The sequence below is a fragment of the Onychostruthus taczanowskii genome, unplaced genomic scaffold, assembly GCF_017590055.1.
Source record: "Onychostruthus taczanowskii isolate IOZ18803 unplaced genomic scaffold, ASM1759005v1 scaffold57, whole genome shotgun sequence".
Taxonomy (NCBI): Eukaryota; Metazoa; Chordata; class Aves; order Passeriformes; family Passeridae; genus Onychostruthus; species Onychostruthus taczanowskii.
Window position 1 is genome coordinate 5,407,685 of NW_024503346.1, and position 13,605 is coordinate 5,421,289.

General features: G+C 43.7%; 2 protein-coding genes across 2 annotated transcripts in view; one reads left to right on the forward strand and one right to left on the reverse strand.

Annotated features, from left to right (window-relative positions):
• Positions 1 to 8,030, forward strand: part of COL9A3 (collagen type IX alpha 3 chain) — a 34,263-nt gene extending 26,233 nt beyond the window's left edge. Inside the window, 8 exon segments of the mRNA XM_041417809.1 lie at positions 2,173 to 2,208; positions 3,482 to 3,526; positions 3,748 to 3,780; positions 4,161 to 4,307; positions 4,671 to 4,725; positions 5,403 to 5,585; positions 5,826 to 5,903; positions 6,617 to 8,030. Of these exon segments, the coding sequence (XP_041273743.1) occupies positions 2,173 to 2,208; positions 3,482 to 3,526; positions 3,748 to 3,780; positions 4,161 to 4,307; positions 4,671 to 4,725; positions 5,403 to 5,585; positions 5,826 to 5,903; positions 6,617 to 6,792 (753 nt within the window). The 3' untranslated portion in view covers positions 6,793 to 8,030.
• Positions 8,031 to 8,264: 234 nt separating this feature from the next.
• Positions 8,265 to 13,376, reverse strand: TCFL5 (transcription factor like 5). The gene is given in 7 exon segments (XM_041417867.1): positions 8,265 to 8,616; positions 8,619 to 8,706; positions 9,376 to 9,517; positions 9,936 to 10,176; positions 10,871 to 11,030; positions 11,577 to 11,763; positions 12,466 to 13,376. Coding segments are annotated over 7 exon segments (1,581 nt in total). The 5' UTR covers positions 13,200 to 13,376; the 3' UTR covers positions 8,265 to 8,587.
• Positions 13,377 to 13,605: the final 229 nt, after the last annotated feature.

The following is a 13,605-nucleotide window of genomic DNA, read 5'->3' on the forward strand; positions in this document are numbered from 1 at the left end:
TGAGACAGGAGCGTTATTGTGGAGCTCTGGGGCTCTTGGCTGCATTCGGGGCTTTGCTGTGGTGAAAAATGTACATTCAGAGGGGAAGAGGCCCCTGCATGAAGCACCCAGGGAGCTGCTCCAAGCAGAGGGAGGGGAAAACGTTGTGCTTAAAGCAATAAAAAATAATCGAGGTTTTATTTCTGCCTCTGAAGTTCAGTGCAGTTACTCTAAGGTGTGATTGTTGGTTGCTCAGAATGAGAGGAAATGGCCTCAAGCTGCACCAGGGAAGGTTTAGATTAGATATTAGGAATTTTTTTCACAGAAAGGGTTGTAAAGCATTGGAACAGGCTGCCCATGGAAGTCCCCATCCCTGGAGGTGGTCAAACAAGGTGTGGATGTGGCCCTTGATGGTTTAGTGGTGACCATGCTGGTGGTGCTGGGTTGACCCTAAACCCCCAGGTTGTGTTTTTATAGCCCAAACAAACAGCCTGTGCTGCTGGGGACACAAAAGCACCCAGAGATGTGCCCTGGGCTTGCTGTACTGCTGCTCCTGACGTGGATAAAAGGAGAACTGCACACACAGGATCGATGCAATTGCCCTGTCCCAGCTGCAGCCAGCTCACCAAACTCTCCTGAAATCAATTGAGAATTTTCTGTGGAAAAAGAGGAATCCCCTCATGCCTGAGCTAACTGAGCACTGACAGGCTTTTTCACAGTCCTCAGACTGACTGCTCAGGCATATAAACCAGCATTTCAGTAAATGTGTTTGCTGGCATGAAAAATACAAGTGGTTTAGTGCATTTGACTGTAAGATATAAAATAGTGTTGAGATAAAAGACATCAACCATCCTGCTGGGGTGGGATATGGGGAGGGGAAGGGCTTGGCTGTTGTTGCTGACTGAGGCAGCAATAGACAAATATTTTTCCTAAGGATTTTTACTATGATCAAATTCCTGAGGATTCTGGATGCCAGCAGCCACCTGGGCATTGCCTCTCTGGGCTCCCTACTGGAGCACTGAATGCTTGGCCAAAACCATAATCAGAGGAAATGTGATCAGAGGAAATATGTGAAGACATGGGGCTGGCAGTCCTGAGCTCCTTGTTCCTGCAGTGAATTAGAGTTCTGAATGAAAATCCTCTGGGCTGAGCTTGTCTTTAAGGGAGTGTTCCTTGCAGGGCTTGGTCTTTGGTGGCTGAGCTGTGTTTTATTGCCATAAACTGTCATGGAGCCTTGAGTCTCTGTGAAGTCAGAGGTATAAAATTTAGATTAAAATGTTCAGAATGGAATATATTGCTTTTGCCATCAGCAAACATAAAACAGGTGTTATAGAGTTTTAGCCACTCTTGCATTTCTACATTCCATTGTCTGTTTTTCTGAATTATTTTTCATTAATAGAAATATTCCCTCATTTTAACTTAGTGCTTGAATTGAACAAAATAAAATGTCCTTGTTGTGTGTTTGTTCCCCTCGAAGATTCTGTTCTGCTGAGCCATCTCTACATCTAGTTAATAAAAAAAGATCAGTTTGCAGATGCCAGATTGATGAGTGTGCTGTAGATATCCTGCTTGAAGGGTAAAATGGCTGAATTTTACAGGTAGATTTTGCAGTAGAAAAAAAAATCTGGGTTTCTCCTGAACTCCTTGTTGGCTCTACTCTCTGGAGCAGAAAAATCACAAACAGGGCTGAAAATGTCTCTCTGTGAATGTCAGGTAGGTAAAGATGGAAGGATTTTCCAAACTGCCTTGATTATTCCTGAGATGATAATCAGTTCATCATCCAAATGTATTTTATTCCTGTGGCCATGTTGTTCCATTAATCTTTAAATAAGGAGCACCTAATTGTAAATCTCAGGAAAACTGGCAGTTTAATAAGGCCTTGAAAAAGCATCTTGGCTTTTTGCCCTTGTGGTATGAAAATATTCTTGTCTGTTTTATACCACAAATAAATCCAAGCTCCTCCTGACATCACAGGCTGAGAAATTACCCCACAACACAAACCAGGGACTGTCACAGAGCTAGCAGGGGTGCTTAAATCCCTTCTTATTTCTAGGAAGTGTGAATGAGATTTGTACCCTCTTACTTGGCAGCTGGGTGACTCTGACCCCTTGCTGAGAGTGTCTGACCACACCAGGAATTCACAGGAAAGTAACAGTTTGAGCTCATTTGCTTCTTTCTCTTACTTATTTTCAGGGTCCTCTCGGTGTTCCTGGTCCCAAGGGGAACCAGGTAAGTGATAACATTCATGCTCTTGTCAGCAGAGAAATTTTAGGGACAGCACAAATGGCCCTTTCTTCCACAAATGAAAATTTTCTGCAGCAGAAACCAAAACCCTCTTTGGTCCCATTTTCCCTGCATTGGCACAGATGTTGCCTGTTCTGATGGAGGCTCATGAAAATGCTGTGGTACAAACAGCAGGCCCTCGCTGGGTGTTTTGTAGCCACAAGGATCTGTGCAGGAGCTCCTCACATCAAATTCCTCCCCAGTTAAGTTTAGAAGTGCAGCTTTTCCTCAGCTTCATGTGCCTGATGAAGGATATTTCACCCTAACCTCAATGCTTGGCACACTAATGAGCTAGTTTAATCTTATACTTTTTGCTGCTTGAGTTCCACGCTTGGTTTAATCTCAGCAATGAGCTTTTGGGCTTTTTTTCCTCAAATATATGTCTTTCATTAATGCATGGCTGTGTTCCTGCAGAAAGTGGAGCTTTCCTAGCAAGCCTTGCTGGTTTTGTTTATCAGCATCAGTGTGGTCTGTGTTTTGTTGCTAAGGGGAAAGACCAACCTGATCTCTGTCTTGGAAAACTTCCCCTGGAAAGCCATGGAGTCACCATAACAATGTTCATTATCTGCTCTAATAATAGAGCTCTGTGCTGAGCCAGCTCTGCCCTGGGCAGGGCAGGGATTGCAGGGTTTGTGTCACCCCAGCAGGCTCAGATTGCTCAGGCTGCTGCTGGGGAGGTGAGCAGCAAAGGGCTGCTACAGTGGATGTCACCAGAGCTTCGGCCACCCTTGCATTCCTGTCCCCAGGAGTGGAGAGGGATGTTCCTCACCAAGAGATCATGCAGTTTGAGGGTGGGATGAAGCTGGGACCCTGCTCAGGAGGCCATGAGAGCAGGACACTCAACATTTGCCTGTGGCTGCAAACCCTGTTTTCTGTGAGACAGAGCAGGGGGAGCTGAAATTTAGGTTCCCTGCTTGAGGAATGCCAGCTCCAGCCTCTGGATGTCTTTCATGGCTCTCATCCATACGAATCCAGCCTTTCACCCAGGTCCCAGCCTGCTGCAAAGGGCACCCAGTCCTCATGCCAGCTGCCTTGTGCCCTCATCAGCAGGGGAGCAGCTACTGTGGAGCCCAGCTTTGGGAAGAGAGAGCTTCTCCCTGCTGGAGCAGCTGTGGCTGCTGGGAGCTCCCATCTCCCCCAGGCTGTCCAGGCCTCAGGGATGTATCCAGATCCTTGCTGTCAGCAGTAGGTGCACTGTTAACTCTGCTCTCTCTCTCAGGGCATTGCTGGAGCAGATGGCCTCCCAGGTGACAAAGGAGAGCTGGTAGGTGTCCTTAAATTCAGTAGAGTTGACTCCTCAAATAACAGATGGGTGCAGAAAGCCATGGGTCACTGTGGTCAGTCAGAATTAACCAAGATCTCCAGCCCTGCTGTGAAAAGAGGGCAACCCAAGCCTTGCACACGTCACAGCACCTTGGGAGATTGGGCTTCACATGTGCATTTTCTGAATGAATCACTTTATTTTTTCCCTTTTCTTTCTGACAGGGTCCCTTTGGACCTCCTGGCCAAAAAGGAGAGGTAAGTGTCAGACACTGGGGGCTCATGCCCTGAAGGGTTTAGGAGTAAGCATGACCATTGCACCTCTGTAACTATAGAATAAACTCTCATGTCATTGCCTAGAAGCAGGCTTTCCTCACAATCATGCCATAAAATCTATGAGAAAAATGGTGATTTGTGGCATTCAAAAGATTGAAATCTGCTTGATAATTTTGCTGCAGGAAGGACTCCTATTATCATGACTGATATATGCAGAAACACCCTTAGGATGTAAGAAATGTATCCGACCCTACAGATCCATTCAGGAAACCTGAAGAAAGTCTTAATTAACCCCCAGGAGAAAAGAATGGATCATGACTTCCATTTTAAATTGTTTTGGCCTTTTTTATTCTTGACTGCAGCCAGGAAAAAGAGGAGAACTTGGTCCAAAAGGTGTCCAAGGACCTAACGGGACAGCTGGAGCACCAGGGATCCCAGGACATCCAGGACCCATGGGTCACCAGGGGGAGAGGGGTGTCCCTGGCATCACAGGAAAACCTGGACCTCCTGTAAGTACCTGCTGCTTCTGCAGCACAGTCAGGGAGCCTGTAAAGTGAAAAAAAAATGGATTTTGGGGTTTTGGATGCTATCCAAAAAATAAGGTCTTGCATTTCAGCAGGCAAAAATAAGGCCAAATAAACCCCAGATTAAATATCTGGCCTAACATTAAAATTAATTGCTGCCATTTGTACAGGGAGTTCTGAAGGGAAGCTGTCACCTTTTGAAGAGGGGAAAGAACCCCCTGCTCTTCATGCAGGACCTTGTGCTGCTTCCCGAGCTCCTGGAGATGTGTTTTGTGTCCTGCAGCTTCTGCCAGGGCTGGTTATTGATAAGGAGGTTCCTACAAAGACAAATTCTTCTGTTAATTACAGGGCAAAGAGGCCAGTGAACAACATATCAGAGAACTCTGTGGGGAAATGATAAATGGTGAGTATTACTGAGAGAAAACTGACTTTAATTACCAGATCAGTAGATCCTGAACATAAATGGCTTCTGAGATTTGTTAATTTTCTGTCTTCATAGGAAAAAATAATACATTGACCTTTAGTGTAAGGAAATTATTCAGGAGGTCACCTTGTTGTATTCAGGAGGTCACTTTGTTGGGGATGTCTTTTGGTGTTCTAAAATTAGTATTTTTAAATAATTCATCATGGCACTGGTCAAAATGCACTGAAAGCAGCTTTGGCACAAGTGTTGTGTGAGACCTCCCACCCTAACCTGTGTCATCCTGAACTCTCCTCAGTGCACCTCATTTCCTTGGAGCAGGACCTCAGGGAGTGTCCTTCTTTCTTCAAAGTGACTGTTTTGCATTTGGATGTTACATCTCCTGTTAGGGATGAGGCTAAACTCTGAAAGTTTGTTTCAGGAAATTATTTAAATGTCATTTGTTGTACTTGACATCCTTTAAAGGGATTTTAGAAACAGGAATAATCAACCCTGCAGATTTATGATTAATATCTCTGTCTGTGGAGATGTAAAAAGCCCCAAAAAGCTACAGGTAAGCAGGAAGGACAGATTCCTCCTGCCAGGAGGCAGTGGCAGGAAGTTCTGCCTAAAGAAAGAGTGCAAATGTTGGAGATGCAGTGTTTCATTGTGTTTTTCAGAGCAAATTGCACTGCTGGCTGCTAACCTGAGGAAGCCCTTGGCTCCTGGAATGACGGGACGGCCCGGCCCAGCCGGGCCCCCAGGCCCTCCTGGAAGCACGGGAACTGTTGGGCATCCTGGTGCTCGTGGGCCCCCTGGGTACAGAGGGCCAACGGGAGAGCTGGGTGATCCTGGACCCAGAGGCAAGTTAAGAGTGAAACAATTTGCTTCTCTTTTATGCCCTGTACTGAGTTCAGCACTGGGGAGAGGAGATCAGGCCTTGGGGGAGCTCTGGGTGGAGTTCTGCATCTTGAGGGTGCCATGGAAGCAAAGATCCCTGCAGCATCCGGAGGATTTGCAGCTCCTCTTGTCCTCTCCCCGTGCTGTTGGTGGCTGCAGCTGCAGAGCACAGCTCACTGTGGGAATTGTGTTTGTGCTTGAAGGTGACCCTGGTGAAAAGGGAGACAAAGGACCTGTTGGCCAAGGCATCGATGGGCCTGATGGTGACCAAGGACTGCAGGGTAAGTGTGGGGAAATCAGTTAATTTTAATAAAATGCATGGCTGAAGGGAAGGCTGAGGGACAGCTCTGCATGCTGATGGCAACAGATTATCAGCACTAATTTAAAGGTGTGGCAACTCTGAGGCTCTCCAGATTAAGGGATAGTGCCTGCTTCCTGATGATTCCTTTATTAAAATATTCAAGATTAATTTATGCAAATTAAGTAATATCTATTGGAAACTTGGAAGAATATTCTTTATTTTGCTCACCTGTTAAAGCAGCTTTTCTAACTGGGAAACACTTGTACAATGAATAAACTGCAGGCACCGAAAGCAGGCTCTCCGTTCACAGAATTTCATAAAGCCAAAATATTTACAACCATGTTATCTTAAATTCTTCCACAGAATTTATACCATCAAATTTCATAATATTTATAACATCAGAATCTTCCATAAAATCTCAGAATCTTCCATAAAATAAATAATCCATGTTAATAAACTGTGAGCTTACACAGCCAAAACATCCCTTGACCAAATTAGGGATAAAAAAATCCAAAGCACATACTCCAGATTCAGGGTAAATTTATTGAAAACACCTTGTACTCAACAGGCCATAACAAGTGTGATGTACAGACACTCAAAGTATATTAAGATCTCTAAAATCAACACATATATACAGATATTAAAAAAGAAAAGATGGAAATATTTCATGTATCTTTCCCCTCTCTTGTTTAGGACCACCTGGTGTGCCTGGCATTACTAAAAACGGCCGTGATGGTGCTCAGGGTGAACCCGGGCTGCCAGGGGATCCTGGGACTCCTGGGACTGTTGGGGCTCAGGGAACTCCAGGAATATGTGACACGTCGGCTTGCATGGGAGCTGTTGCAGCATCAACTTCCAAAAAATCATAAACCAACAGTACAAGAAGTGAAGAAGTGACTGAATATTTAAATAAACAGTGCATTGTAAGAAAACAGAATCCTTCTAGTGCTAAAAGGACAGATGCTCCTTCTATTCTATTAAGTGGAGACTTTGACACAGTTCTATGAAAAAGAAAGCATCAGATGAAAACTTTAATTAAAAGATGCTTTATGACTATCTTTTCCTCCCCCCAATTATTTCCCAGAATTTTTACTGCTAAACAACCTCACCTTTCCTTCCTCCCTTTGCTCAAGAGACCTGCAAGAGGAAGCATTGCTCCTTTTTACCATCACCCCCCCTGTACTAAAGATCACCTTTTCCACCGAATTCCTTGGTGCTGCTCCCACTGACTTCAGTCCTGCAGGCTTGTGCTCTCAGACACGTTGTTAAGACACTCAGGCACCGAGCTGCCTCTTCCATCAGTGGAAATCAGGCATTTCAATGTCCTGTATTTTAACATCTGAACCTTCTGGCCTAAGGAATGACCATTGCTTAAGTCTGTGCTGCCAGCTAGAAATTTTCAGATTGCACCTCAAATATTTGCCAAGACTAGTAAACAGTAATCCTCTTGCAAGCAAATTCTGCAAAAGGAGTAATGTAAATATTTTAATTTCCAGGGAAGAATTTTTGCATATTTCCATATGATAACGAAGGAAATGAAGTAACAGCATTTTCATGACCTCTACTTCAGCTATTTGCACAGTAATTGTGATGGAACCCCACCTAAGAAAGGATGCTCTTTTAAAGTCCAGCCAAAACCACCTGTATGAACTGTTGTAAAAATAAAAGGAGATTTTTTTTAACCTCTTCTTTGTGCTGTTGTAAGTGTCATTATACAAATCAAATTACTTGGCTAAACTCCATTTTCCAGAATTAGGTTTTACTAGTATTGTTCGGACATAAATTGCTGCAAAATTGTTCTTATCCGTGATTTAAACCAGTATTAATTTTGGTAGAACTTTTTATATTTTAAAACTTGCTAGCATCATCTGTTTAAAAAAATTAATAAAGCCACTCTCAGCTCACACACAGTTCTATTTCTGTCCTATATGCCAAAGCCTATGAACGAAGCATCATATTTCTCTTTAAATATAAAAATAGTTTGTGCATTTAAATATCTACTGTTTAAAATATTCCACTTTTGGTCTAAAGTAACAACACAAGAACCTATTGGACAGTTGTGTGGCAGACACTAAAAATAGGACTGAATTTAAAAATGCCAACACCATTGCACTACTCTGTGGAGCTAATTATGTTAAATATGTATGCAAATGCAAAATTCATAATACACATAGTTTAGAAACTATGCATTTGTCCAAATAACCAATACAATATTTACATTTTAAATGGAAAAATGGGCATTATAATATGGTAACTTCAGTTTCTTTATACACTGGAAGAATGAGTTTGCATCTAGCCATTAAAATAACCGGAAGATGGATGTTCTACAACTCTTCCAATCTGTACTGCATCATCTTTAAAAAATAAAATAAAAGCAAAAAATTGAGACCCCAAAGCAGGATGACATGCAAATTTTGAATAACTAAAGGGTTAAAATAATTAATTATGACATTTTCTTGTAGCTTCTGGTCCCAAAGCCCCTTGAACAGGGCAGATTCCCATTGCTGGTAGTTACCTTCCATTTCCATTTGCAATAGAGAACGTTTCTTTTAAATTTCTATTTATATATATTTACAAGTTACACTTTCAAATTCCTATTCAGCATGTAAATGGAAAGAATAAAACACAGTTTGGACTGCTGTCACACAATTCAGGGTGGGCAGGTCAGGCTATTTGGTCTCCATAGCTGTACGGTTTTCCTGTGCTGGACACATTACACACGAGTCTGGTCTTCCAATTTTTAGTCTCCTGCCTGTTTTGCCACAGAACACAGTCTCAAATTCCTAAAAAAAAAAAATCAAAATACAAAAGAAAAATGTTATATTTAACACAGATGTTTACTTGAGATGTTTGTTTTGTTTCATTTGTGCCTTCAATAGGAAGGAGGAGGAGCCATATCCATATCTAGACCAGCAGGTGTCCCAATACACACCCTCCTAAAATCCTTGGCAGAGCCAGAATTACTCTGGAGCTGCAACTACTGCTGAGGAGAACAGGAGCTGCTTTTAAGGCAGGTAACCCTTCAACTCTGCTCACCCACTCAATACAGTGTGGGCATGCAGCTGTGATCCCCCTGCCTGAGCTAACTAGAAGCCTGTGAAAGAGGTAGAAAGTAGAGAAAATGAAGGAGGGGAGGAATGATTTAATATGACCTTAATTTCATATTGTTGTCAAATAACAGGATCATGCTAAGGAACTGTGTAACTAAAAATAATTGATTTTAAAATTCAATTTGAAAACACTGACTGAGGACAGCCTGTGATTTCTCACTAGTGAACTCAAACAGCTGAAAGAAATAAAAAATAAAAATTTAAGGGAAGGTTCAAGGACATGGTGGGTCCTTCACAAACAGCATCAAGCAGAAGATTTCATCACAGTTCTACATTATGAACTTATAGCTTTAAAACATTTCCCATTTTTGTCAAGACCAAAAATGAAATGAGATTTCAAACCTGCTTCAGGGAGTCGCCGTGCCTTTCCTGAATGTACTTGAGGAATGCAGTTGTCCACTGCAAAGTTGTTGCCTTGTCAGTGTCAATCGTGCAGAAGGGAACGAGGAGATTGAGCTCGTCACAACAAACCCGGATCCTGCGCCTGCAGGCAAACATCCAAGGTGATCAGCCAGGGGCCAGAGGGAAGGGAAAAATACAGAAAGCAGGAAGACTACTCACATGTGCAACCAGCCATGGACTTTGGGGACTGCTTTGTGTTTGCTACAAGCTTTGTGTATTAGTTTTGTTACACTCAAGTCACCGTATCTTTACAGAATGGGTGGAATGTTTTGAAATCTCTTTTTGTTTGTTTACAGAGTGAGAGCACAAAGACAACTGCAATGAAACAGAGATATTTTTTCCCCTCTAACAAACACCAAACCCTCACCTCCTGCACTGCTTTTTCTTGGAGCTAACACAAAAACACGTCAAGCTTACATTTACTCTGGATAATCAGAGTACTGCAGTACCAGTATTTTAGGCTTCAAGAGGTGTTTCGTGGCCCCTGCTCCCAGAATTACCTCCTGTCTCTCTCCAGTCGATTGTGCCTTTCCCTTCTCTGGGCACTTCCATCCTGGGAACCACTTTGCACCTGCACACTGGAGCTGGGCTGTGCTGACTGCCAGGGGCCCTGGGCAGCTGCAGTGCTCTGGTTGTTGTCCCGGGTGTTCCGAATCTCTCCGAGAGGTTTGCGATCCATGTTTGCATCCAACAGATTTATTCGGCTGCAACTTCTGTTTATGGCTTGCTTGCATAAGGTGTCTTTTTGGAAAAATAAAAATGAAAAGAATGGCCTATTTGTTACTCTCCCACTAACGTGAAAATAGTGATCATGGAAAGTTCTTTTGGTGCTTTATTTACGTGGAATAATCTTTGAAGCTTTACTGCCAGCCTACATTGATTCTTACAGCAAGACCTGTCCTGCAGAAGATCTAAGGCATTGCTTGCTGTTCCAAAATCCACACAGCTTCTATTTTCTCAGAGAGCCCCCCGAGATTGCACCTGCCCTTGGTGAGCACTTGAGGCAGCCCTTAAAATGTTCTTCAGTTTGATACTGACTGGGTCTGCTGGATCAGCTTTGGGGTCAAAGAATGCACCCCTGTGCCACGGGGTTTGGTGGTGTTTGCTCAAAGGCTGGACTCAATGATCTTGGAGGTCTTTTCCAACCTTAATGATTCTAAAGAAACCAAGGCCCAGATTTTCAAAGGTACTTTGTACCTCAAGTCTCCTCATTTCAAGCCAGAAGTGCTAAACAAATTTGAAAGTACAGCTAAACTTATAGGTGTTCAACCTCCTTGGAGAAATCTAGCCCCACGTTGCCTATAGAGCATCTTTGCCATAAAAACCTCACCTCCCACATTCAGTAAATCATATTAATTCCAGAAAAGAATTCAGAAAAAAAATTTAGATTTGAAGAACAAGAGAAAACTAAGAGAAAAGAAGATAAATGGTTTACCTCCAACTTTAATCCAAACTTCCTCAGGCAAAGCTTTATTTATAGCACCTACTGTCTGTTTTGTGGATTCAACTTCCTGATAGAGAAAAGGGAATGTTTTGGGTATCCCAAGGTCTTGATGTTTGGCAGCTTCCAAAATCGTGCAAGATGTTCCACAGGTCTGTGAAAACAAAAAGGAAATACTTACAGAACTATATACATTAAAACGAAATAGATTATTTTGATATCTTTCTGTTAGCTTCTTAAATTACTTCTTCAGGCAGAATAAATCCCAAATACACGCAACCATGGGATTTTGACAGAGTGATGAATTTTGGGGATACCTCTGACATTTCTCAGTGCCATGCTATCACTTTTGCTTCAGAGGTTACTGCAAGTTGTGGAGAGCGAAATATCTTTATCACCAAAATGAATTAGAAAGAAAGGAACTACAGAAAATGGTCTTGCACAGATGAAACAGATGATAAACTGATAAACTCTAGGAAAAAAGAGATCTGATGGCCTATTGCTTGTTACTGGGACACACATAATTACAAATGCCACAAAAGTGACTTGATTGTCTTAAAGATTAATAAATAAATCGCATTACAGATCATTCTGATCATCCCTATTCAAACCCAGCCACACTCTAGCACAAACCTTCAGAATTCTACTACACCCAGGAAGTTAATACCATCAGCATTGGAACGTGGCAGAGGAGAGTTACCTGTGCTTGGGAAGGATTAGCACTTCCAGCAGCAGAACATGCATTCATGGTAAAGAACGGGTATGTAAATGGTAAGGAATGTGTGGCAGGTGCAGCCTTATTTTTCCCTAGTGCAGCACACCTGTTCCCTTGCTGGTGAAGAGGAACACCCACCACTTCTGAGGGCTGGCGGATCAATGTCACTAAACTTCAGACAAAAACAAACAAACAGAAAACATACCAGGCTGACTGCTTGGAAATGAGTGCAGAAATAAAGTACAGCTACAAATATTCTAGAAACTATCACCAAGAAACCACTGCCATTTACTGTAAACAGAAATCACTGTTATTGCCATATTGCCCACTTCAGGGGCCAAATAAAAGAAAAGAAAAATCAGGCAAGGAGGTATTTTATTCTGTGCAATAACAAGGTGCTTCACGCCTCAATAAAACATTTTGTCAGCACATTAAGATAGGTACAGGAGGTTAGGTTGTAAAACAATATTTTTGCTCCAGTTTTCCCCATAGTCAGGCCTCCACATTATAACCCGAATCTATCATCATCATCATCATTATTATCATTATCAAAAATCTACTTTGCTTTTAGCAAGCTGCATATTAAAACTAGGTAATGTTCTCTCGCCTTTATTTACAGTACATGTTATCAAGAATAAAGTTGTAAAGTAATTCATTTTGGAACTCCATGCTGTACCATTTATGCAATAAACAGAGGGGCCTAAGCTGAGCTCAGAGGAGTCGCAGCCACGTTTGATGGCACAGTTTAACAAAGCCCAACCCATCCTTCTCATATATTAAAACAAGCACTATTCATAGGTTTCACTTAGCAAATCACTTTTGAACTACATGATACATAGTTTAACAACATAAACTAAAAGTAATTGCAACACACTTGTTAAGAGTTACTCCAGATTCTTGGGGTTCTTGACATCTGGGGTTTTCTGTCGGGCTGCTGTTGAATCTGTCTTCCAACCGAGCTCTGACTGCAGGTTTAGATCTAACCTCTGGTGCCAGTGCCGAATTTTCAACAAATATGTTTTCCTTATTCTCCCCCAAGAAATTTTCACCCTGTTTAGCTTTTGCTACACTGCATCCCGAGACTTCTACAGAGCTACTACTGTTGGGCGCTTTCTCTCTCTGGTTCACAGGGAGGTTGGACTCGCTAAGTAACATCATCCTGAGCTCCTGCAAGTCGGCATAGCCCAGGTGCGGGTTAGAACTCGGCCAGTAGCTGTCACAAGGCAACCCTGACTGACAGGTCACTGGGCAGACCGACTGGTTCCCAGAGCTGTTGGATGAGCCCCCGTCCTGACTGGTGCTGGGGGAGGGTTGCTGCAGAGGGGGGTCTGCAGAGGGGCCAGGCGAGGAGAAAGCGCTGAGCCTGGCTTCCACTTCACCTTCGCTACTCTGCGCCTCCGTGTGCGAGCAAAGTATGTGCTGCAGCTGGGTGTACTCAATGTCCATCATCTCCACCAGGCTGGCCTCGGGGGTGGCGAAGCCAAGGTTTTGCTCACCAAAGGAACTGTCACTTGAGCCTCCAGGTCCGACAGCAACGGGAGCGGGGTCAGGAACACTAGCTGGGCTCTGAGGAATGGTCTGAGGCTCCTCGGGGGCTGATCCTGACATGGCTACAGCAAACCTAATCAGTTACCAATGTCCCTTTCAACAGAAAACCATAAACCCTTCAACAATTGTCAGTACTATCCATTAAAAAAAACCCAAAGGCAGAAAAAATTGCACTTAACACTGATTGGCGAGGTAACAGAGTGGGGACCAAGCTGCCGCTGGCGGGGTACCTGACACCCTGACCATGTCTCCCCCCCCGGGTGAGACCCTCCCTCCCCCTCCAGCACAGCTGCTCACGACAAACGGCCTTCACCTGTCCCCGCCCCGGCCTCGGCGGGGAGGCTGCGGGCACTCTGCGGCCTGGCACCCCCTGAGACAGCGCCCGGACGGCGGCGGGGCAGCCCGGGCGGGCGGGAGCGGGGCCCCCGCGGCCGGGGGGAGCCGTGGGGAGCCGGGGCGGGCAGGG